This window comes from Heteronotia binoei, chromosome 1, assembly GCF_032191835.1.
Source record: "Heteronotia binoei isolate CCM8104 ecotype False Entrance Well chromosome 1, APGP_CSIRO_Hbin_v1, whole genome shotgun sequence".
NCBI classification, from domain to species: domain Eukaryota; kingdom Metazoa; phylum Chordata; class Lepidosauria; order Squamata; family Gekkonidae; genus Heteronotia; species Heteronotia binoei.
In genome coordinates, this window is record NC_083223.1 from 101312526 (window position 1) to 101338706 (window position 26181).

The 26181-nt window shown below is 42.9% G+C and overlaps 1 protein-coding gene across 4 annotated transcripts in view; it reads right to left on the reverse strand.

Moving 5' to 3' along the window:
* Nucleotides 1–26181, reverse strand: part of FYN (FYN proto-oncogene, Src family tyrosine kinase) — a 187265-nt gene that overhangs the window by 51483 nt on the left and 109601 nt on the right. For all 4 annotated transcript variants that reach the window (XM_060238273.1, XM_060238285.1, XM_060238280.1 and 1 more), the window contains 2 exons: nucleotides 1906–2163; nucleotides 823–919 (listed from right to left, as the gene is read on the reverse strand). In XM_060238273.1, the coding sequence (XP_060094256.1) occupies nucleotides 823–919; nucleotides 1906–2152 (344 nt within the window). In that variant the 5' untranslated portion in view covers nucleotides 2153–2163. The remainder of the gene's footprint in view (nucleotides 1–822; nucleotides 920–1905; nucleotides 2164–26181) is intronic.

The following is a 26181-nucleotide window of genomic DNA, read 5'->3' on the forward strand; positions in this document are numbered from 1 at the left end:
GGATATGTCCAGGACGCATAAATACTGTTAGACATATCAGTCAAACAGCAAGATGCAAGAGGAAACTGGACAGGTTGATTTATTTGCCTCTCTCTCCTCATCAACTACCTGCCTTCCAACCTTCCTGCTGTGTGCTGGATCATGACCAAGTTGCTTTGTGATATTTTATCATGACTGAATCCTTTTTTTCTTCCTCAGGAATAAGCTATGAGGACTTGCTAGGGTTACAACTTAGATCTGCATTTTTGATAATGGATTTGTTCAATGTATGCACAAAAATAATGACAAACGATGAGATATTACTGCATTTGTGTTTCAGATAGCATGCACAGCTGGTTTCCATTCATGAAATTCAGCAACTAAGCTGAGAAAGAAAGCATATCAAAGTCAAAAGAAATGCAGCAATGGAATCATGGCTGAAATGTCATTTTTACTTTTGTGTTGGTACACAGGGAGATATAATCAATTTAAATCTTTGGTGCTGGTCATTCCCAATTAATGCTATTCATTTTTTAATTTTTTTAAAAAATGCACATTTGCAGACTTAAAATGATCTTATTTGCTTTCCTTTTAATCTTTATGCCAATAAAGATTGTGATGATGATGATGATCTTATCCAAGTAACTTCAAGTAAACTTTTACTTCTCCTTACATTTTTTTAAAGTGATCTAACCTAAAGTGCATATTTCCAGAGTCCAGAAGCGGCTTGGGGTGGCCTGGTGGGTTCAAAAACACAACCAGAGGGTTTAAGTAAATTGGTGTTGTTTGCATTACAAATCACTTTATCAGCATTATGAATGTGATAAAAGAACATATACTTACGAGCTGTTAAGTATCTGAAATTTTTCTCCTTTATGAAAACTTAAGTCATCTTCTGTTCTTGCTTCATAATCATATAGAGCCACAAAAAGAGTTACACCTATGGAAAGACATGTAAATATGAATATACTCCTGGAAAGTATGGGAAAAGGAAAAAGAGGGCTTGTAGCTTATGCAGCAAGATTCTTTTTTATTGTTCAGAATTTGTTGGGTTTTTTTTTACATATATCACAAAACAGTATTTTTGTCACAATTTGTCTCCAAGATCAGATAAATAATCCCTAGCATTGATAAAGGATTTTTTCCAAGTCTGAAGTGTTACACATATATCATTGTATAGTAATCTGTACGAAACAGTTGCAGAGTTAATGAGTATTATTATTCCCATATTTCAGGGTACTGGTTGTTTGGGGCTCAGAAAAAAAGTTAATAAATGGTACAAATCAGATTTGAGCCAAAGACTTAAGTCATAGCTCAGACTCTTAGCCACTGTGCTATGACAGCTATCATAAAAAAGGGGGTAGACAACATTTTCAGTCAACTATTTAGACTGCAAGTGTATTGTGTGCATATAAAAGTGTAAATAGTGTGTATGTACATAAGGATTATGTATGAGTAATACGAATGGATATGCATGCTTGACCCCTGATCTGAACAGCCCAGGCTACCCTGATCTCATCAGAACTTGGAAGATCAGCAGTGTTGGTCCTGGTCAGTATTTGGATGGGAGACCACTAAGGAAGTCCATGGTTGCTATACAGAGGCAGACAAAGGCAAATCACTTCAGAACTTCCTGCCTTGAAAACCCTACAGAATCTCCATAAGTCAGCTGCAACTTCATGGCAAAAAAGAAAAAGTATCCTTGTGCCTGCAAATGGACAATTGTATGAGAAAGTGCAGATGAAGACCACAAAAACACATATGTGAATTACCATGCTCTCCTGTATTGTGACCAGCCCTTCATAAAAAAGAACCATTTTACTGCCCACAAGTTACCTAGTAATAAAAGGCTAACATCTTTTTATGCCCCCAAAATATTCCAGCATGCTTAACATAAGGATAAGAGATGCACTTGTTATGATCTACCTGTTCCCCCTCTTGTACGCAGGGTGCCAGTATGTGATGAGGAGTTGACACCACCAAAAACCGTCAATCCCTGTCCTCCAGTTGTGGGAAAGTTATTGTAGTTTGGAATTGAAGTCACACCAAAACTTGGATAATGCTGTGGGGTTGGATCTGTCCCATAACGATAACCTGAACTCTGGTTTAAGCTGCCATCTCTCTCATCCGTCAGTTTTGTTGCTTCTTTATCCTTACATTGCACACAGCCCATTATCTAAAATCCTGGGAAACATAAAAAAGGAAATATACTGTTAACACAATTCCTAGAATTAATGCTATGGCCCCTATAGATTGAAACTTGTCTTTGAAAGTTCATAGGCATCAAGTAGTTATATGTATAAACAGCAGCTTCTTGAACTTTCAAACTGGCAACTGCATTTTCCATAAGATATATGGGAGATCGCCAAAGTAGATTCTTTTAAGAGATAGCCTCCTTTTTGGCACAACCAAAGTACACTTTTGATATAGCCTGTGCCAGTCCTTTGCTTGCTGAAATGTGGATAAGCACAAGGGATAAACTATGGATTAAAAGGATGTAAAAGTACACAAGAGAACCACCAAGGCGATTAAAGGGGTGCAGCACCTTTCCTGCGAGGAAAGGCTGAAAACTCAAGGACTTTACAGTTTAGAAAAAAGACAACTAAAGGGAGACATGGCAGAGATTCATAAAATTATGCTTTTGTAGATAAACAGAGAGCGTTTTCGCACTGACCTTTTACTGGCGCGACCACCCTCTTCACAGAAACCGCCAAGAAGCAGGAAAACGTTTGAGCGGCTTTTGCGACGGAAGTCGCTGGCTCTTTTGGGTGCGCCGGCGCTTCTTGTGCGAAATCCGCGCAGATCCTCCGGTGTGAAGAGGGTGGTCGCGCCAGTAAAAGGTCAGTGCGAAAACGCTCAGAGCTTTCTCCTCCCTCTGCTATAATACTAGAACTCAGGGGCACCCAGTGAAATTCATAGGCAACAGATTCAGGAGAGACAAAGGAAATACTTCTTTATCCAATGAGGAAATAAACAATGGAATTCACTGTCAGTGGATGCAGTAATGGACACAAGCATAAACTGGTTTAGAATGGGGTTAGATACATTCATAGAAGATAGCTCCATTAGTGGCTACTAACCCTAATGAATAAAGGGAACCCATAGACACAGACAGCAAATATGAAGCAATATTAGGGGATTGTCCAGGCCTCTGTGCCCTGTTTGCAGGCACTATTAGGTAACTGGTTGGTCACCATGTGAAACAGGATGCTGGGTGAGATGGAGCACTGCTCTTATGTCAGATCTGGCCCTCATAACAAATGAGTTCGACTCCTCTGTTCTAAAGTATTTCTACCTCTGTTATTAGGCTTCCTTTTAATCTATTTCAGATTACAGGGATTTTCTGCTCTTGTTCTTTTTTCTGCTGTAGGTGGCAATGAAAAGAACCAACAGCTGCTGCTCATTCTCCTCTCCCCCTTTCATGAATGAGGGCCAAGCATAATTTTTCTACATTTATACTTGTAACATGCCACTCCCCTGTCTTGGTCTATCTCACACATGCAATTCAATGTGACATGAAAGAAACATTCCTACATTTCTTCTAAAATAATACAAATAGCATATATGATAGTCCAGGCCAACAACCTCAAGCCCTGGCAAAATGTGTGTATTTCCTCATCTGCTCATGTTTGGATCTGGCAGGGCCATCCCTAGGCTGTTTGGCACCCTAGGCAAGGCAAACTTCTGGTGCCCCCCCAGCATTGATAATGTCACTGAGTCACATTGAAGGGGGGGGGGCAGCCAATTTGGCACCCTAGGCAATTGCCTGGTTTGCATAGTGGCAGGGCCAGCCCTGGGCTCTGGGCATGTTTACCTCAGTAATTAATCCCAGATACCATATAATAATAATAAGTGTCTGGTTCACACTACCAAATTTCTCCAGAAGACCTTGTGAGTTGGTACAGAACCAAGTGGGAAAAGGCTAGTGTAGACTGGACTGTATAGCTAATGTACAGGCAGCTTTCTGGGCTGCAAATCTGCCAGCAACTGCTACCATAGTGACAGCTACCAGATTCTTGCCTATATAGCTTGTATGCATACATAACTGCATTGTATGAGTCTGCTTTGTTTCCCACCCACAGCATGACTCATGGGCAGAAGCATCCAGCATCTTTGTAGAGGCAAAGACAATCACAGCATGAATTTAACTTCCAGCCTACCCACTCCTATCAGATGACTCTGAGGGTGTATAGATCAAAAAAATCACAGTCTTCTAAGTCTCCAAACATCCAGGGGTCAACTTGTTCACCTTGCATTCTCTGAACAGGGCTGAAGAACAGTGTATTATATCTTCCATGTACTTTGGATAGTCATACTTTAATCAATACCAGTTACCATACAATCGTGATCTTGCAGCCTGCAGCGTAGCTGCTAGGCTGCTTGGATCTGTTTGCCCTCCAGGGCGGGAGAGTTGGTCTGCGCCCTGTTTGGGCGCGCTTTGCAGGGGGCGGGGTTTAGCCGCGTCAACGGCTAGCTCCCCGTCCCTCTCCTCAGTCCCTCGACGATCGGCCCTCCCACCCGCCCTGTCTGCTATGTGGGCATTGCTGGTTGCCTCATTCGGGGAGCCGGGTAGGAATTTTTTACGCCCCAGCTGATTGGCTGGTGCTGGGGTGTGTTTTTCGCCTACCCTGCATAGCAGTGCAGTGGATTGTGGAATTGGCTCTGGGAAGGTGCCTTTAAATAGGCGGTCACTTTAGTTGGCAGGTTTTAGGGGTTTAGGACACTATGCGGCTAGGGGAGGACTGTGAAGCATCCCCCACTTTGGGGGAAATTTGGGGTCTGGCATGATCGGCCTTGGGGTTTGGAGACCCGGGTTGGAGAATGCAGACTGTCCAGGAGGTTCGGCTAGAGGGTGCCTTTCCGCCGAGACGTGCGTCTGGGTTTGGGCCCTCTGGTGCGGGCCTCCCTGCTGGGCCTGCCTGGAGGGAGCTGAGCAGCTCAGCTCCGGAAGGGGGGCTGGGTCCTCGCCCGTTAATGGCAGGGGAGCGGTCACGGTGACCTCTAGCCCTGGCCAGGCCGCTGGTGGAGTACCCTTGCTGTTCATGTTGTAAGTTAATAAAGTGGCCCAATTTCAATCCAATGCATCGTGTCCGACTCGTTATTCTGACCTTGGTGGGCAATGTCTATAGTATTATGGCACCATGCTATCAGGAATTTTTCTTTCTTTTTCTTGCAAGAATGAATTCACTTCCACTTGCTGTATTACAAGGATGATTTACAGGCCACGAAAGGGGGTCTAAAGTTTGTATCTGTGATAGGTCTTTGGTTGAAACTGAGCATTTCTTCTTTTTCGTGTAATTTATTCAGATCTGAGAAGAAAATTTCTGGATCCTCATCATACAGAAGCCTGTTTGCTCTTGTAACTATCATTTAATGATGCTGTTAGTAGACCTAGATTTTAATATAACATTAGAATTGTTCAAATATATAGCTGCTGCAATTAAATGTTGTTTGCTTTTGACGAACAGCAAAACTTTTTTGTTATATTGTCTTTTTCTGATTTAACACCCTACTGGCTTTAAGTACTAGATGAAAAATATATCCTCAAGACACAGATTTTCTCTCTCCCAAGGTTCAGATATCAGAATTACACAAACACATGAACACATTTGCACCATTCTGTCTTTTTGCTTTGTTTCTCATACCACTTTAATTGTATTTGAGAAAATGTCAGATTTAGCAAGAATGTGCTTTACTGCAGAGGAAGGGGAGGATCTGACCCAAAATTACTGTTCACATGCTGAGCAAGCACGAATGTGAATTACTAACTGAAACTTGCCAAAAACAAAAAAAGGAAAAAGAAAGCAGTTATTCAAGAAATGAGTGCCAAATGAATAAGCATCTTGGAAAACTATGCCAGCAATGAATATGTGCATAGTCCTTCCAATTTTTTTTTAAAAATCAGGTTTATAGAAAGGTTAATAGTGACATCAGTATAACAGATAGCTCTTAAATGAATGGATTGTAGCTTCTTTCTTTCTTGTGTGTTTTCTGTGAGAGATTGGGAGGAGAGGGTAGGGAAGTTTGATGGAAAGGTTATTTCCCCTTTCTATTGTCAATTTCTACTTGGCTCTAGTGTGTGGGCTGAACATGTATAAAGGATGCTTGATTACAGGACCTTGTAAGATGTGACAGAGGGTGTAACCTACATGTTTCTTTTCAGGCCAAGACTTTGAAAGGTTCTCCATTCTTCACTTAAAGACACCAACTAAACATGATATCATTGGCTGCTAGTTAAGATTCAGAATAAACTAAAAAGCACATTGCTGGGCTTGATTCAAAATGACTCTAGGGGTTTTAATATATAATTACACCCTCCATGCACAGCTTTACATTGAGTGCAAGGAAGTTTTTTTGTCTTTAACACAAGCTTCTCTACAGTAAATATAGCCATTAATGCTTTGGAAAACCAAAATCTTGCATATGTCAACCAGCAAATGATGATATCATTAACAAAATCTGCAAATCATTTACACCAAACCCTTTGGAGATTTATATCAAACAATCTGTGTTTAATTTACAATAAACAGGTTTTTCAGAGTAAATATATTAAATGGCATACTTCCCCTCCGATCTCTAGATTTCTATGTCATATGATTGATAATTTGTTGTGGATATTATGTGTGAATTCTGCACAAAGACCAATCCTGATGCACTTTTCCACTGGTTGTTTATAGAACCAATGAAGCATTGAGTGCACATATTGTTTTACTCTGGGCTTTTCTGCATGCCCCCCCCCCCCAAAAAAAATCAGTTCTGATCTCATACTGCTTTGCTTTATCTCCTAATTTTGTGCTTTTAGTTTCTGCATAATTTTTGTTCTCCCCCCCCACCCCCGCAGTCCTTTTGAGGCCACTATTGGACATATGAAGCTGCCTTATAATGAATCAGACCCTTGGTCCATCAAAGTCAGTATTGTCTACTCAGACTGGCAGCAGCTCTCCAGGGTCTCAAGCTGAGGTTTTTCACACCTATTTGCCTGGACCCTTTTTTGGAGATGCCAGGGATTGAACCTGGGACCTCAGTGGTAGTTGCTCTACCACTGAGCCACCGTCCCTCCATATGCATAATATTTTTGTCAGTTTTCTTTGTCCTGCTCACTCCCATAAACCTCCAGTTCACTTTTTCGATGATTGGACTGTCATCATCAAGCTACTCCCTCTCTTCTCCCCACCCTGAAGCTGAGTGGTTCAGTTTTTTAAAAGAGGCATTAAAATACCCATATCATGTTGTGATGATAGTGTAAATAGATTCTCTGAATTTCCAGCTTCCATTACAAAAAAAACAGTAAATCTGTAATCCATTCCCTCAGAGAGGTATAAGGAAAAATGCCTATCTCAGCAAGGGAATGAGTTAGGGGCTGACTTTTTTTTTTAATGGAGACTGGGAATTCAGAGAGCCTGCCTGAACTATCATTACAACACTATCACAATGCAGCCATGATATCAATATATTCATATAAGCATGTGCAAAAAATAAAATAAACTGACTTAAAACTGTACTTAAAACTGTAAAAATGCAGAGGAAGGGCAAATGTTTGAAAGAGCTGTGCTCAAACTGATTCCAGTGCTGGTGGATCAACTGCTAAAAAAATCAGGAGTAAGTTGAGTGTGCAGAACATTTGTTCAAATTTTTATATGTGTAATTCTAATTATTTTATATTTTATTATGATGGAGAAGAGGAGGAGGAGATTGGCTTTTTACTCTGCCCTTCACGCAAAGTCTCAGAGCAGCTTACAATCTTCCCTTCCTCTCCCCACAACAGACACCCTGTGAGGTAGGTGGGGTTGTGAGAGCTCTTCTGAGAACTGCTCTTGAGATAACAGCTCTAAGAAAACCTGTGGCTGACCCAAGGTCACCCAGCAACTGCATGTGAAGGAGCTGGGAATCAAACACAGCTCTCCCAGATTAGTCTGTGCTCCTAACTACTACATAAAACTGGCTCTGAAAACAATTATTCTGTGCCTGCAAGATGCTGCAGTTGCCAAAGTGACAGATTACTTATGCAGGAATAAAGAGACACAATGAACTTTTGTGAAAAGGATGAAGAAGGAAAATTTAACACTGTGTATAGGTTTTAAAAAGTTTAAATGCACAAAAGCTATGGTTAATAAGCAAGAAACAAATTAGTTTTAAAACTTATTTTGGAAGAAAAAACAATAATGAAGGCAAATAGCATCCAATGATCTTTTACACTGGCACCTTAATCTTAGATATATTAGTTCAATTTATCTGCAACACCTAGAAGGTCTTAGTAGACCATATGCTGAACACAAGTCAGCAGTAGGATGCAATAGCTAAAAAAGGCAAATGAGATTTTGGGCTGTATCAACAGTATAGTGTCCAGATTAACTGATGGTGTCTCTTTAGTCTGCACTGGTTAGACCTTACCTAGAGCACTGTGTTCAGTTTTGGGAACCACAATTTAGGAAGGATACAGGCAAGCTAGTATGTGTCCAGAAGAGGGCAGTGAAGATGGTGAGGGATCTGGAGACTAAGTCATATGAGAAAAGGTTGAAGGAGTTTGATATGTTTAGCCTAGAGAGGAGATGGCGGAGAGGTGATATGATCACCATCTTCAAGTACCTGAAGGGCTGTCAAATAGAGGATGGTGTGGAGTTGTTTACTATGGCCCCAGAAGTTCAGAACAGAACCAACAGGTTGAAATTAAATCAAAAGACTTTCTGCTAAACATTAGGAAGAACTTCCTGACAGTTAGAGCAGTTCCTCAGGGGAAAAGGCTTCCTCAGGAGGTGGTATGCTGTTCTTCTTTGGAGGTTGTTAAACAGAGTCTAGACGGCCTTCTGACAGCAATGCTGATTCTGTGAACTTAGGCAGTTCATGAGAGGGAGGGCAGGAAGGGCTGCATCAGTGCTTAGTTTTCACGGCTCTTTCTTACACACCCAGGGAAATGCTGATCAGCACTTTGGGGTCAGGAAGCAATTTTTCTCTTGGCCAGGGATCCTGGAGGTTTTTTGCCATCTTCTGGGCGTGGTAGAAAAAGTACTCTCCGTGTTACAAAACAATGTCAAATTATAATTGCAATACTTTCCATTACAACAGTATATTACAATACAATATAAATTCCAGTGACAAAATACCATCCAAAGCACACAACTTCACAACTGTCCATAAGATGATATCAAATTCATTTAGTACAATACAGTCCAACGATGATGCGTTCTGAAATGCTGAGAGATGGAAAAAGAACAATAGCAGTCTGATAAAGAAATAAATTAGAGAAAGCCTGGAAAACAGTGAATAGTAAGGAGATAAGGCACCGTCAGACTACTGCACTCAAAATCAATAAGAAGGTCCCAGAAGAAGGATCCAAAGGATCCAAAAGGAGAACAGATCGGTTTTGCATCATGGAGCACAGAGAGTACTTTTTCTATCATTTCCTAGTTGTTACACCTCCATGGTCCTGGCATTGTTTGACATCTTCTGGGCGTGGAACTTGGGTTGTGATATCTGTGACTTTCCTGCATCATGCGGGGGTTGGACTAGATGAACCTTGAGGTCCCTTCCAACTCTATGATTTTATAAGGAGATATAACTGTAACTACTAGTGTTAAACTTTCATAATGGAAATTAAAATTAGTATTAAGGCAAGACATTTTAACCTGTTGCCAGGCATTTGTTGGATAATCTGAATCACACACAAAGTTGAATTTGTAGAAAACCCAACCAAATCTATTGAAAAATCAGCCTGTGATACTTAGATTTTGAATGTATGCCATATTCCCTATCTCAGGGAAGCAAAAAGTTAAATTATTTAATCAGGGGTCATTTTGTAGGGGGAAAAGGTGCAGGAGCTCAGTAGCATATTCATTTGCATATGCCCCAGGATCTGTGTGCAGTGAGGGGAGAACTCCCTGCTGCTTGCAAACCCTGGCTGGAGGTTCAGGAGCTGTGCTCCTGTGAACTCATGCTGAATTCAAGCCCTGTATTTAATCAATAACATTTCCCATTTCCTTCTTTGATATGAGTGTCTGGACTTATGAGACTGTATTTTTATTTTAGATAACCATTATTCCGTTTTCTGTTTCCATCCTGGGGAAGGAATAGAATGTTCCAATCCCCCCACCCCCGCTACATGGTAACTCATACAATATGACTATAATGATTGATTCACTAGAGAGAAATTACACTAATTAATAAAAAGTTTTCCATAGTTTTGACTATGCAGAAGTAAAGTAAGAGGACAAACCCTAGAAAAATTAATAACCGTTCCCTCAAGAAATATGAGAAAAACCAACCTCAGGCCCTCGAAACAGAATACTTTCCCCCAAAAGGTAGATGTCTCTGTCTCCTCCTGGTCACAAAAAGCTTCTCAAGGAAAAGCTGTGCTCTGGGCAGCACTCCCTAGACTCAACTCAGCGGGAAAACTCCAGTTCAGTTAAGGGGGCTAGTCAATGCACAGCTAAACTTACAGAGCATAGTAGTTTGTTTCTCATATTATTGCCAAGGGATACCTGTTGCTCATCCCAACCTGCTTTGTAAATGGTATACAAGAAAACACTGTTGCTTGGAAGCAGGGCTTTTTTTGAGCAGGAATGCACAGAAATGCAGTTCTGGCGGACTTTGCATCGGGGGATCTGGCCTAATATGCAAGTGAGGTCCTGCTGGCCTTTTTCTCCAAAAATGTTAACTACCACATAAAGTAGATTTCTTTTCTTGAATTTCCTTGTACTTTCCCAGTTGCTGCTTCCCGTGTTACTTTTATGAAACAAAGTTATGGTTCAGCATTTTGGGCATTGTGATGCCTTTGACCAGAAACTACAAAGCAAGATGGTAATATATACAGTTCTGACCATGTGACTGTGTACTCTAGAAAAACAAAGAACAAAGCCATTTGATTGCTATTTGCATTTAGGTTGGATGTGTAACAAAACTGGCCATTTCAGATGAAATGTAACTTATTAAGAACTCTCTGAGAAAAACTGAAGAAAGCTCAAGTAACAAAAAATTGTGTTCTTTTAATAGAGTTCCATAAGGAAAAAAAATCTAGCAGTATAAAGGGTACAACGTAAGTCAATAGGAGGAAAGCTCATCAAAAGCTATCTTCCTAGTTTTGTTATTCAGAAAACACTAATCAAAAGCTATCTTCATAGTTTTGTTATTCAGAAAACCACCTCTCACATTTCTGCTCCGAGGCACTATTTTTTGAACAACACTAGGATATATTCACCACCAGCTGAAAAGAAACAGGAAAGTCAGTGTTCCATCTGGACAGCAGTAGCAGAAAACTGACTTCACTTGCTGTGCTTGTTTAAGGAACAGTCAGTGTGGTAGAACTGGCTTGGTGCCCATGAGTCAGGGGGTCACCTGGCAAATCCGCAAGAAAACACATTAGCACAAAGTGGCTGTTTGAGCAGGCATGATCAAAAACTCTCCAGTGCAGCAAATGAAAGAAGAGGAGGCTCACCTCCAAACTCTTAACAAAAGGCCACTTTGCCACTCATCCTAGTTTGTAGAAAGTTCCGTTGCTAGCTAATTCTGTGAGTGTTAGGGCCTTTTATTTGTTTTTTTAGAAACAGAGAATTCTTTTTCATTTTCTTTGCTTGTACCAGTTTCAGTCAAGGAAAAAACAGCGCCCATTGGGGAAAAATGAGTAACTGCAATACCAAAAAGAATGCAACATATCAGTGGGCACAACCAAACTTGTGCATAAGAAATATCCCAGATTTGGAAATTGTTGGTTTTTAGCAAACTGATTTTGACTGAACAATATTCACTTAATATTACATAAAAAATAAGCAAACAAATACAAAAAAACCAAACAAAGAAGAAAAATACAACTTTAGATTGCAGACCACTAGGTGATAAAAATGGGGGACCCACGAAGACAGGTAGACAGATTGCATTCCTCATATCCCCTTTCCCACTACTTCCTCTTTCCCTCCTCCTGGCAGTTCCCATATACTCATCCCTTTCCCTGCTTCCTTATTTCCTGCCCACCCACAAGCCAAACCTACCTTTTATTTGCCTCCCATCTTCAGTTATTTTTACTTCATTTATACTGCAGTTTTCTCCCCAGTGGAGACAGGAAAGCAGTTTATATCACTTTATTGTCCTCCATTTCACACTAACAAAACCTTCTGAGGTAGATTAGGTTGGGAGTGTGTGACTGGCCCAAAGTCATCAATAAGTTGCAGAATGGGGAATCAAACTTGTGTCTCCCAAATCCTCACCTAAAATTATATACCACCCTGGCTTCTGTATAGTGGCTGCTATTGAATAATAGTGAGCAGCTGAGCCTGGACCCAATCAGTCCTCACTCAAAAGCCAAAACAGGCCTGTCCCTCTCCTCCTTTTTACTGACAGAAACCAAGGCTAGGAGGCTGGCAATATTGTTGAAGTTGCCAGCTCCAGTCTTCAGATTTAAGTATCCACAGATGAGGCCACGTTGAGAATTATTGATGACCTAAACTATGGAATTACTTAAACAAAGCAGAGAAACTAAAGACTGTGCTCAGCATTTTCTCTTCTTTGTAAAAGAAATAGAAAGTCACAGCTAGCATACATACTCATATTGAGAGAAGCAGTCTTTCCGTTGTGTTGAGTTCCAGGCAGCAAAAGGCTTTAAAGGTTAAAATCTTAAACTGAGACCAGAAACAGAGAGGGAGGGAGGGAGGGAGGGAGGAAATTCAAAATCTTCAGAACTGATGCAATATACTGAAGGTGCCAGGTTGGGGGTTAGGACTACTGCTATAGTGGGAGACAGCTTGGCCTGCCCCCACCTCCAAATTCCTAAGGCAGTGAGAAAAATGGACAGAAGGTCTTAGTGATGTACATTACGTCCTACATGAAACCAGAAGTGATGACATCACATGGGGAAATGCTTGAGGATTCAACCTGAACTATAGTTTATGGGGTATGTCCTCCCAATATTGTATTCATTCTGAGGCTGACTGGTAGTAGTCATGGAGCTTTGCCCTTTTAACATGATAAAAAATATGACAACATTGATCCAGTCCAAAGGTTTGTAATAGCTGAAAGACAGTGTGCAAACACTCCCCCCATTATCACTATAAGGAAAAAAGGTAAGACTCAGAGCTAAGTTTCACTGTCAAAATGTTGTGGGGCAACTGAGTATCATTCACCTTTTCATCCTTTAGTTCCTTACAGAGCTTTTCCTCATACCATGCCAAGTCACACTGCACTGCTACATGTATCACAGCATATTAATTATGGACAAAATTTGTCACATTCAAACAATAGGCACACCTTGAAAATCTGTTGTGTTATATGCTGTGTGTGAAGTCACTTCCAACTTATGAGGCAACCCCCTATGAATTAATGACCTCCATAATGTCCTAGCATGAACAGTCTTGCTTAGATCTTGCAAAATGAGGGCCATGGCTTCATTGATTGAGTCAATTCATCTCACGTTGGGTTTTCTTCTTTTCATGCTGCCTTCAACTTTCCCTAGCATTATTGTCTTTTCCAGTGACTTTTCTCATAATATGACAAAAGTATAGTAGCCTCAGTTTAGTCATTTCAGTTTTTAGAGAGAGCTCAGGCTTGATCCGATCGAGAACCTACTTGTCTTTTTGGAGGTCCACAGTATTGTTTCTAATTGCTCTCACTGCAGCTTTTCCTTCACTTTCTAAAATGTTGTAGATTTTCTTATATAAGAGTCTTCACACTACATCATCTTAACAATAATCTCCCTCCTTAACTTGGAGCTCTTGGGGTCTTTGCAACCACACACAAAAAAGCTTCATGCCTTTACTCACACTTATCAAAACATAAGAGAGAGGCAAAAAGGGCGACCAAGTCAAAAATATCTCTAACAAGTGAGATTTCAATAATTTTTCCAATAGTTTCATGTTGGCTGAATTAAGGAGAGGATTCTGATTTTTTTAATAGAGGGTCTAATAGCAGGTCATCAGTCTACAATTTAATTAGTGGCCTGGTGGAGGCAGTGGACAGTAAAGCTTATTTATGAAAAGTAATGAATGGCATAAAATTGGAGGAGTGAATGCCTCTGTAGGGTCTACCACCTTGAGACATGGACAACTGAGTAACTCCCTCATTCTCTGTGGTAGAAACAAGGACCTGTGGGTTGTTTTACCAAATATTGTACCATCTTTTCAACTGTAGAGTTGGCTGCTTTTCCATTCATTTCCACAGGTATGTAGATAACAATGGAAGTTGTCCCTGCCAATGGAGCCATTAGCCAGTCAATTGCAAATCTATAACACTGTAGAACAAGGGGTGTCAAACTCATGTTATGAGGGCTGGATGTGACATAGAATCATAGAGTCGGAAGGAACCTCTAGGGTCATCTAGTCCAACCCCCTGTACAATGCAGGAAACTCACAAACACCTCCCCCCTAAATTCACAGGGTCTTCATTGCTGTCAGATGGCCATCTAGCCTCTGTTTAAAAATCTCCAAGGAAGGAGAACCCACCACCTCCTGAGGAAGCCTGTTCCACTGAGGAATCGCTCTAACGGTCAGGAAGTTCTTCCTGATGTTGAGTCGGAAACTCTTTTGATTTAATTTCAACCCACTGGTTCTGGTCCTACCTTCCGCGGCCACAGAAAATAATTCCACTTCATCCTCTATATCAGGGGTGGCTAACGGTAGCTCTCCAGATGTTTTTCGCCTACAACTCCCATCAGCCCCAGCCAGCATGGCCAATGGCTGGGGCTGATGGAAGTTGTAGGCAAAAAACATCTGGAAAGCTACCGTTGGCCACCCCTGCTCTATATGACAGCCCTTCAAGTACTTGAAGATGGTATTCACATCACCTCTCAGCCGTCTCCTCTCCAGGCTAAACATTCCCAGCTCCTTCAACTTTTCCTCATAGGACTCGGTCTCCAGACCCCTCACCATCTTCGTCACCCTCCTCTGGACTCATTCTAGCTTGTCTATATCCTTCTTAAAATGTGGTGCCCAAAACTGAACACAATACTCCAGGTGAGGTCTTACCAGAGCAGAGTAAAGCGATACCATCACATCACGTGATCTGGACACTATACTTCTGTTGATACAGCCCAAAATTGCATTTGCCTTTTTAGCCACTGCATCACACTGTTAACTCATGTTCAACGTATGATCCACTAAGACCCCTAGATCCTTTTCGCACATACTACTGCTAAGACAAGTCTCCCCATCCTATAACCATGCACTGGATTTTTCCTACCTAAATGCAGAACTTTACATTTATCCCTGTTAAAATTCATTTTATTGATTTTAGCCCAGTTTTCCAGCCTGTCAGGGTCATCTTGTATCCTGTTTCTGTCTTCTTCTGTGTTTGCAACCCCTCCCAATTTAGTATCATCTGCAGATTTAATAAGCATTCCCTCTATTCCTTCATCCAAATAATTGATAAAGAAGATTACACACACACAAAGGTCAAGGGGCCCATTTTGAACAAGCAAATAGGGTGAGCCAGCTAGCTTCCTAGAGGCATGGGGTGCAGAAGATTTACTGACATTTATTACAGAAAAGAGCTGTTCAAAGATGTCAACACAGACAGAATTTTAGAAGCAAAAGCCTTAAGTTGGAGGTAATTCATACCCCAAACTGGTAATTCTCCACTATACTAGATCAGCAACTGTTTTGTCTGCAAACCTGGAAGCACTTTTGTGGGCGAAGCAGGGTTTCTTTCCCATGAGGTCCATTCCAAAATGTACACACATGATGTAAATTCCCCAAGAAACTGGAGCCACTGCACTCAACACGTGCTCAATCCACTACAGAAATTGTGAACCCTCCACAGATTCACCAGCCACCTGTCAAAGACCAGAGTTCAAGTCAGTCAGCCAGTCAGTCAGAACTCCTAAATCAGCCACTTTCTCCCACCATCTGTGTGATTCATCCACATCAATCCACTAAATCTCAAGTCTGTTCCCAGTGATGACTCCTTTCCTTGTACTTCAGTCCCACTCACAGACTTGACCATCCACATAGACACACATGCAACCCATGGTGGTGAGGCTTGAGCATATGGACTAACAACTGGAAGACCCAAGTTCATAAGCCCCTGCACAGCTATTGTGAGAACAAAAACATGGATGGAGAGATGGACAGGTTTCTTACCTGTAACTGGTGATCTTCGAGTGGTCATCTGTGCAGTCACACATATGGGTAATCCACCAGGATCGGGCCCGACCTCGGAGAATTCAACGCAATCTTGAGCGTTAATTTTAGCGTGCCTTCCCCTCATCCTGGGGCGGAGGCATCATCTGTGCATGCCTGGACGAGGGGGAGGCGCCTATCCCACTCAGTTTCTTCCCGCCGCCGAGAAGGTGGAAAAAATTAAAGATGAGGAGTATCCAGCAGCGGGGAAGGCTGGGTGGGTATGTGCGACTGCACAGATGACCACTCGAAGATCACCAGTTACAGGTAAGAAACCTGTCCATCTTCTTCGTGGTCTCTGTGCAGTCCCACATATGGGTGATTAGCAAGCTATTCCATCAGGAGGAGGGTGCTGGATCTGCAAGGAGAAGCATGAGTAGTTAAGACAGTATAAGGTGATTGTACTCACGTTAGAGCGTGAAGAATCAGTCAATCAAAGATGGAACGCAGCACAGCCTGCCCGAAGGCCGAGTCACGCCGAGCGCGAACGTCAAGGGCGTAGTGCGAGGCAAAGGTAGACGGAGAGGACCTAACCGCAGCAGCACAGATGTCTTCTATTGGGATGCCCTTGTAAAAGGCTGATGAGGTTGCAACGGCTCTGGTAGAATGAGCTCGTATATGCTCTGGTATTGGCTGTTTTGCCAGCTGATAACATAAATTGATGGCAGCCACAATCCATTTTGAAAATCTTTGGGTAGAGATTCTGCTGCCTTGGTTGTGAGTCGCATAAGTTACGAAGAGACTCATGTCCTTACGGAACTGCCGTGTCCTTTCAATGTAAAAAGCGAGGGCTCTACGAACGTCTAAGTTATGTAGAGCCCGCTGACTGGCATCTGCAGGGTGTTGGAAGAAAGCCGGTAGAGTGGAGGGCTTCCCTAAATGAAACGTTGAAACAACTTTAGGCAGGAAAGCGGGGTTGGGGCGTAAGACCACCCTGTTGTGATGGAAAATTGTATAGGGAGGATCCGCCCTAAAGGCACAAATATCACTAGCTCTCTTGCCAGTGGTGAGTGCTATTAGCAAAGCCATTTTCCAGGAGAGCAGATGAAAAGGAATGGATGCCATAGGTTCGAAAGGTGGTTTCATGAGCTGACTCAGGACGAGGAAAAGACTCCTGGTAGGGAGGATTTGTCGGATTCGAGGATGCAGGCGAATAACGCCCTTCAGGAAGGCTTTAGTAGCGTGGTGAGAAAAAAACTGTGGAGCCCTCAATATGAGGGTGGAATGCAGAAATAGCCGCAAGGTGGACCTTTAAGGAGGACGTGGAAGATCAGATTGCAGTGAAGAAAAAAGCAGGAGACTCAGCGAGGTAGGTGTGATCTGGATGGCGGTAAAGAAGAAACTGAGTGGGATAGGTGCCTCCCCCTCGTCCAGGCATGCGCAGACGATGCCTCCTCCCCAGGACGAGGGGAAGGCGTGCTAAAATTAACGCTCAAGATTGCTTTGAATTCTCCGAGGTCCGGCCCGATCCTGGCAGATTACCCATATGTGGGACTGCACAGAGACCACGAAGAAGATCAATATTTGCTTTGGGCCTCTATTTAGGGAGAAAAGCAAAGTAGAGAAGTCTAGAAAATAAAAATGATGCAAGAAAATCTCAATGCCCGTTTTATCTTAGCTTCCAACTACATCCCTGCTCTTGCATGCCACCCTCCCCAAACACAAACACTCAGAATCTTCCCTCACCCCAACAGCTATATTTTCTCTCATCTCCCATGGCTTTCCAAGTGGTTTCCACCATGCACCCCATTGCACGTACTTAAATTTTCCCCTTCCATGCCCCTCCCGTCTCTTATACTCCTCCAAGATACATTCTGGCATTCCCATTCCTACATTCCCCTAATACCCATTTCCATCAGCAGCTCCGTGCCCACTTTCACACATAACGACTTTCTCCTCTCTTCTTCCTTCCCTGCTCCTTCATATCAAAGGGCTGTTTCTTCTGCATTACTACGGAGAAAGAGGAAGTGAGGTAGGAAAAGAAGAAGAAGAAAGTGGCAGAGGCAGCTTCTGCTGATGAAGCAAAGGGGAGGCGCAGTATGCATCCATACAGACTGGAAGGCAGTGACCTCCCCACCACTGACAGGTGGAGGAAAGGGGGCAGCAGAGCACATGAGCAGCCTGGCCCAACTGAGAGACAGCAAGGGTGGGATATAGACACTCAAGCCAGCCCACCTGATGCAGGTCTTTTCACTGCTCTTGGCACTGCTGCCACCACTCTCCTCTTCCTTCCTTGCAGGATGGCGGACAGAGGTAGATGGGCTGGTTCTGGTCCCTGGGTCATATGGCACACCTGCCTTAATAAGTCCTTCTTCAAAAGCCAAAATAGGCCAGGAAAGGGTTATGCTCCCCCTTCCCTTCTTATGCACAGAAACTGAAGCTTGGAATTCTGTAGTTGCCTAGCAACAGCCACTGAGGGAATCCATTGCTTAAAGCTACATGCCCTCTTTTTATCATTTTCAGATTTTTTCCAACTGCCCAGTGGGGGTCCCCCCCCAATTTCACATTTTTCTGCAAATCTCAGGCCCTTTTCAGGTTTGTAGAAAGATCTGTCCTGCCCATTCACAGATCCAGTCAGTGGACATAGGTATTCAAAGATATCCTGACATTGCTATTAGAATATATGATACACATGCATGTATGTGGAGGGTATGTGCAGTGTGCTGCAGCCTATCCCCAATCACTAACTATTGCTAGCTTCCACATAATGTTAGGTCTGTGCCAATTCTTACTTACATTCCTCCAAGGATCCTTCATAGAGGGGGCACCAAGGAACTGACTATATCACACTCCTTTTTCAAACTTGTTACTACAACTGTGCTTTGAACCTTTAGACAAATCCAATATTTAAATAAGTTATTAGATGGAGTTATCACAGGATAACTGACAACATGAGCACAAAAAACCACAAAGGCATTTTTTGGTGCCTAACTTGTGTTCTGGATGCAGAAGCAATAAAATAAAGTGACATCTTTCACTTAGGTTTGCATCCTGTTAGTATCTGTCTTATAGAATCAGTTTGGTATAATAAGAGAAGAGGAGCAGACTCTAAAATGGAGAACTGGGTTTGATTTCCCGCTTCTCCACATAAAGCCAGCTGGGTGACCTTGGGCCAGTCATAGTTTTCTCAGAGCTCTCTTGGCCCTGCCTACCTCACAGGGTGTCTGTTGTGGGAAGAAGAAGGGAAGGTATTTGTAAGTCGCTCCAAGACTCCTTCAGGTAGTGAAGGGCAGAGTATAAAACTAACTCTTCTTCTCGTAGGAAGCCACATGGTATACTCTAATTTGAGAACAAGGTTCAACTGAAGCCAAACTGGGTGATCTTGGGTCAGTCACAGCTCTCCCAGCTCCCCAAAATAAGCCTAGCTATGCTAACTGGAGAGCCAGTTTGGTGTAGTGGTTAAATGTGCGGACTCTTATCTGGGAGAACCGGGTTTGATTCCCCACTCCTCCACTTGCACCTGCTGGAATGGCCTTGGGTCAGCCATAGCTCTGGCAGGGGTTGTCCTTGAAAGGGCAGCTGCTGTGAAAGCCCTCTCCAGCCCCACCCACCTCACAGGGTGTCTGTTGTGGGGGAGGAAGGAGATTGTGAGCCGCTCTGAGACTCTTCGGAGTGGAGAGCGGGATATAAATCCAATATCTTCTTCTAAAAAAAAGAGCCAAAGCTTCAGGCTGCCAAATAATCCTAGGATCCCTTGGCTATACCACACAAAATGCCGTATGATAATTTAATTTTTGTTTTGTATTTGTAGTGAGATGCTACCTTCAGCTACAATTACCATAAGGGGATATTTAAAAGCATATGCACACACAAACAAACATATAAAACACTGGAAAGAAAGGACATGTTTCACCTACTATTGTTTTCTCTGATAACTTGCAAAAGAAATCAAGTTAAAACATTTGGAATGGCTAGATTCAAGTTGCAAGCTGAATGCAAGGAAATAGGCTGGAACCCATAAAGAACTATAAAGGGTTTTAGCTACAGAAATCACTCTCTCCAGCAACCCATCTGCCAGTGTGCACGTTTGGTATGCTTCAAGGACACAGTGCAACCTTTTGTTCTCCTTCATCTGGGACCATTGCCAGGAGCTTCAGTCCCATCAATGAGCATGGGTGGGTAGTAGCTGGGTTAGAGAGGAGGGGAGTTGTTTGGCCTGTGGCAGCTGCTGTCTCTAGTTCATTTTGATTCCTGGAATGAATCCCAGGCAACATAATAGTAAGGAGCAACTATAAAATCTACAATAAAGAAAAATAAATGGTAATATATTTTATCTAAAAGCTGAATTATATGTTTAAGTTACTAGTTATATCTGGTATAAAATATTGTAATGAAATTCATGCAAAATGCCAAGGGTTTTATTGCCAAGATATTTTTTCAGGATGGCAAACTTTCTTAGTAATATAGGGTTCTTAACTTGAAATCTCAAAGTTTAACTGTTTCTGCTCTCACAAACAATATAATACTTCTGATTTCCTCCTGTAGGGGCTATAGCAATGTAGCCTTCTCCCTTAGTGATCCATATACCCGCAGAGCCTCTAGTGGAACCTTGGCAACATATCTTTCTTGCTTGACTTACCCAAACCTTCGTAGAGCCTTCATGTTAGCTCGCTTTGGTGTCCTTCCTTCTGCTGTGCTGTATGGGCGATTTAAGAAAATTCCATATTCCAACAGGTTTTGTGGTTGTGGTTCAAGGGACATAGAAAGTATTGAACATGTTCTCCTGCATTGTACATTTTACTGTGATATTTGTGCCATTTACTTAGATCCTCTTCTTCAAAATCATGAGGGACAATCTGATAGTGGTAAGACTCTTTTCCTATTGTCCTCTCATAGATCTGAAATTATTGAGACTGTGGCAAAATATCTGTGCTGTGCTTCTAAGAGGAGAGGAATATTTCCAATGTTGGGGTAATATGTGTTTTCTCCCTTGCTGATTGTGCTGTTATGCCAATAAAGGTGGTTGTTGTTGTTGATTTCTCTTTTGTCCGTCTCTCTCTACCAATAGGTGGCATGGGTCCAAGTACCTTGGATTAGGGTGGCCATAATTTCTGCAGGCCAGCCAGGGACACCTTGAGGGGGGAAGGAATGTGTGTGCCCTCCAGCGACCAGCGCCGGCCTCTCCGCCACCTCCCCAGCCTCCGCCTGCAGTGGAGGCCCGCGCGCGGGGCCCGGCGGCGGAGGCCGGGGAGCTGCCGGAAACAGGAAGTGACGTCACTTCCGGTGACGTCACTTCCGGCGATGTCATGCCACCGCCGAAAACAGGAAGTGACATCACTTCCTGTGGCATCATTTCCCCCGCGCCACCTGCCGGAAACAGGAAGTGATATCACGCCGAAGCAGCCTGTCACTAATAACACAGGTCGAGATGCAGGACAGGAACCCGGAAGTGACCGACAGGCTGCTTCAGCGGGCCGCTGCGCCGGCCCCCTGGGCCCCACAACGATGGGACCAATGCCACAGGGACGGGCTCGAAACACTCTATAACCCCTCAAAAGAACAGCAGTCTAGCTCGCTTCCCCCGAGCCCTGCCGCCATAAGCCTCAAGGGGGCTCATTTTGCGGCATCTCCCGGCGGGAGGGTGGCACCCGCACGGGACACATATCAAATGAAAGAGGGTTGTGGTCTGGGTTTTAGCAGTTTACATTTGCTGCGCAAAAGCCACGGCACTTTCTGTAACTCCGATGCAGATAGTGGGAAATCTGACGGACGCTGCGGAGAGAACAGGAACGTGACCGCGTGGAAAGCTGTGTGCGAAAACGGTACCATGGTTTTTAAAAGACAGTAGCAAAAAATCTCATATGTCTACAAACAAAATTCAAATGATTAGGCAATGTAGTATTATCTCTGCCATCTCCTTCAGACCAGTATTTGCAAACATTAGGAAAACTCGTAACAAATTGTTCTGCACTTTCAATTCAACTGCATTTTGCAAAACTGCTCCCCATATGGTTTGCCTCCTCACTCACTTTTTCCATTACCATATGGTTCTACTCTCTCCCTTTTCCACATATGGCCTGCCTTCCCACTCACTTTTCCCTTCCGGTTCTAAGGGCTGTTTCTTATCTGATGTTTAGTACGTTGGTGCTGACTACCAGGTACAAAAATACATGCAAATACTATCAGATATGAATGTGAAAAAACAGTCGCTTTTCGTATTGAAATATATGTAAAGAGAGGCATAATTTTCCACTTTTGTTTGCATGAATTTTAAATAGAGAAGCAGTAATTTACACAGGAGTATGTTCTTTTTATCTGTGCACTTTAACTGGGTATTGGCAACTGAACATAAATGGTCATCTAAGCAACAGCTATCAGACTCCTTAGCATCCTCATAATCTCTCTGGAGTGCCCATGAACTGGATGAAGTAGGTTTCCATCTTTACCCCCATGCTGAAAGTGAAAAAAGCTGGATGTGATTCATGGTTCTTGCCAAGCTGAGATGCTAGAGTTGCAGCCAACCAACTACTGCCAAAAAGAGATAGAGCTGAAACGCATAGCTAAATTTTAAGATTAAAGAGAAGCTGAAGTGTAATTACTGAATCTGAAATTCTCCTTTTAACTTGCAATGGAAACCAACCACCCATTAACGCATATGACTGATGTACTGCACAACCACTCTGACAAGGAACAGAACAATGACAACTGGGACCTTCCAAAATGATCTGCTGATAAATCTAATTACATACTATGTCATCCTACACAAGGTGGCTCACAATAATTAAAATCATATGATGTGTAAATGATAAAATGAATAAGATACAAATAAAATGTCTAAAACCCAGCAGTTTTGAAGGCCTCAGCTCCCAAGTGCCCTTTTAAACAGAGGCCCTTCTCAACCATCAGGGAAGTTCACTGGCACATTTTGTTAAGGATATAATTATACAATCCTGGGACTATTGCTTAAAAAAAACCTCCTTTGGGACTTATGCATCTGATAGAGTAGACTCTACCCTCCTATTAGGGATCTGGCCATGGATCAGTGTAGAGTGCCTGCTTTGCATGCAGAAAGCCCCATGTTCAATCTCCTTGTAAAAGGATCCAGTAGTAGGTGACCTGACATATCAACATCAAACAAATGCTGCCAGTTGGACAAGACAGTACTGACCCTTATTCAATTCAGAATGAGGCAGCTTTATGTGTGTTCATCTTCAGTGATCACAAACCTAATACTTCTACTTCATTTCATGACATTCTGTCCCTTCTACTTACAATCTTTTCTTATAGTCTGCAAGGTATCAAATACTTATTTGTTTTGCTACTGAAAATAAATATGCTTTTGCCTCTGAAACTGTTTTAGGGAATGCATTAAGCCACAGTGATATTTTCTAGTAAATTCATCATTTAGTGTTCCCTGGTCAACTTCAAGGGGAAAATGGTAATAACAGATGATTGCCAGAACAGCACGCAAAACCACTTGCCCACCCCCGAGACTGCTAACTTTGCAATAATGGAAAAAAGTAGAAACAATTTGTGGATTTAGCACTGCAGCATTTTGCAAGAAAAGAAGCCACTGGTGTACATCTACTATTTCTAAAGATGGGTTTTTTTTGCTAATACATCCAAAACTACTTTTTTAATTCATAGGAGATTGCAGGAAGAAGCTTCTTAGAAGAATGCATATGAAAGTAGTCAGAATGTGCCTTTCTGATTGTGCCCAGCAAGAGCAGTACCTTCTTAGCAAGGATTAAAGCATTAACAGGATTGCTCAAGATATTTGAGATTTAGTAGGTGGCTTCATTGACAAGTTGTCATCAATGCATTTAAATCAAACAATAAATGATTATTCTGTTATGACAGATAATAATTCATACTAAAAATATCACCTGTAGATTTATTTAATACCTCACTCTCATAGCAGCATGGTCTGTGCTGACCCCCATGGTAATTGCTCTTTGAAGGCTACAGAGGTGACAGTCCATGACTTGTTAGGATAGGGTGCGCTGAATGAAAAAAATACTTGCTCCAATAAACTTTGTCTGATTCATCGTTAAACTGTTTTTTGTTACAAATCTGGTCAGGCCTGTAACTATGGTGGGGCCCCTCCACTCTCACACCTGCAAAAACTGGCTGGCTCCACCACTTAGGTCGGTGCTGCCGCTTTCTCGCATGCACCCCCCAGACAGCAATGGGCGGCTCTCAGAGGTGCAACTTGTTTCCCCCAATGGAGTAGACATGCAGCTCATCTTTCAGTGGGGTGGGGCATGATGGGGGGCTGCTTTGCCTGCCCCTGGGAGATGAGCAACAGCTCACACTGCAGCTGCTCAGCACTACTCACCTTGCCTGGATTGCTGCACTCCACCTCCACACCCCAGCTCAGGCACTGCCTTGCAGCCAGGCAGGGCCCAAGGGTCAGCCAGAGCAGCCCAAGAGTAGGACCCAGTAAGGCTGCCCAGCAGCTGCTCTTTCTCCCACTGCCACCCCCTTCACAGCAGAAACGTCCCAGCCACCTTGTCTAGCCATCATCACGCTCTGGTCACTTCCTAAAAATACTTGGTTGGCTCCAGGACAGAAAAACAACTGATTGGAAGCCCTTATCTATGAGGACTTTGCAATGTGTGAATCAGCCCCCAAATGACTGAGGTCAGAATTTCTAGAAAACAAACATTATGAACAGATGAATCCCAGAATCGTGGTTGCATTAATGCAGCAAACACACAAAATGTCAAAGCACCAAAAAGGTAAAACCAAGCTACTCTTAAAGGTGCCATATGATTTTTCTTTTCTGACCAACCTTAAAGTTCTGTTGTAAGAATCACAATGTGAAAAAGTATGCAAAATGCTCTGAACACTCTAAAGCAGGGCTTTTTTCTGAGGGAACAAAGTGGAACAGAGCTCTGGAATCTCTCGTGAAAACAATATTATTTTAAAAATGTTTAAAGGTTCACGAGGGGCACTAGGAGAGTATGATGTCACCTGTGAGATCACAAAAATATTAAAACCTAAGTTTAAAAATTAGATTTAAATGAGGGTATGCCTGTCAGCAGCTGCGGGCAAGTGGGGAAGCAGCCAAGCCAAACAGTGCAAGAGACTCGTTGCTCTTGCCAGGGGTGAGACACAGGCTGCAAATCTGGGGAGAGTCTGGGGTGGGAGAGAAAAAATCAACTGCAGCCTACTGGAGAGAGGCTTTTTTCCCTCAACAGCAGTGTGTCCTGACTGCTGCTCCACACATGGACTCCCAAGCAAGTCAACTTGGAAGCTACTTGGCCATGCCCCTTGCCTGGCTCCTCTGATGTGCTGAGGCCTGTGTGACCTGGGAAGGGTGCTCCTTGGCCATAGAAAGTTTAGAAACTTTTAAAGTAGAGGTAAGTCCTAGCACATTAAAATAATATTGTTTCAAAGAATCCCATGTGTTTCTTCTTCATTTCCCTTTTGAGAGTTCCGGCACCCTTTTTTCCAGAATAAAAGCCCTGCTCTAAAGTACTGTATCAATTATACAGATGTGGGCTTTCTTTGCTTAGCATAAAGTTTTGATTGGCCACTGGATAAGGTAAAGGTGCAAGCACCAGTCATTTCCGACTCTGGGGTGACGTTGCTTTCACAATGTTTTCACGGCAGACTTTTTATGATGTTTTGGTAGTAACTGCCATCTCAGCCCAACGACTGAGTGACTAAAGATAAGCTGAAAACTGGCTGGCCCTGACTGCTGTGGCAACCAATTGTGGCAACCATTCTGTGGCTGCACCCACCACACTGTGTAAGAACTGTAAAGGTGCCTGTAGGCTAGGGCTGCCAAGCCCCCAGTCCGGGTGGGGATTCCCCTGCCCGGGAGGTTCCCAACTCGCTGGCCCACATTGGGAAGCAGAGGACTTGGCAACCCTACTATAGGCTAAAAAAAAAGTTGGGGTCCCTTACTATAACATGTTAAACATTCAACTTGCTCGGAACATTTCCCAAGTGTACAAGCAGTCAGTTTGAAGTTTGGTTTGGGGAGGAGGGGCAAGAGGGAATTTACTTTGACCTGGATAGCCCAGGATAGCCCAATCTATCCTGGGCTATCTAAGGAATATCAGGGTTGCAACATGGAGACAGGCAATGGCAAGCTACCTCTGAACATCTCTTGCCTCAAAATCCTCATGGGGTAGCCATAAATCAGCTGTGATGTGAC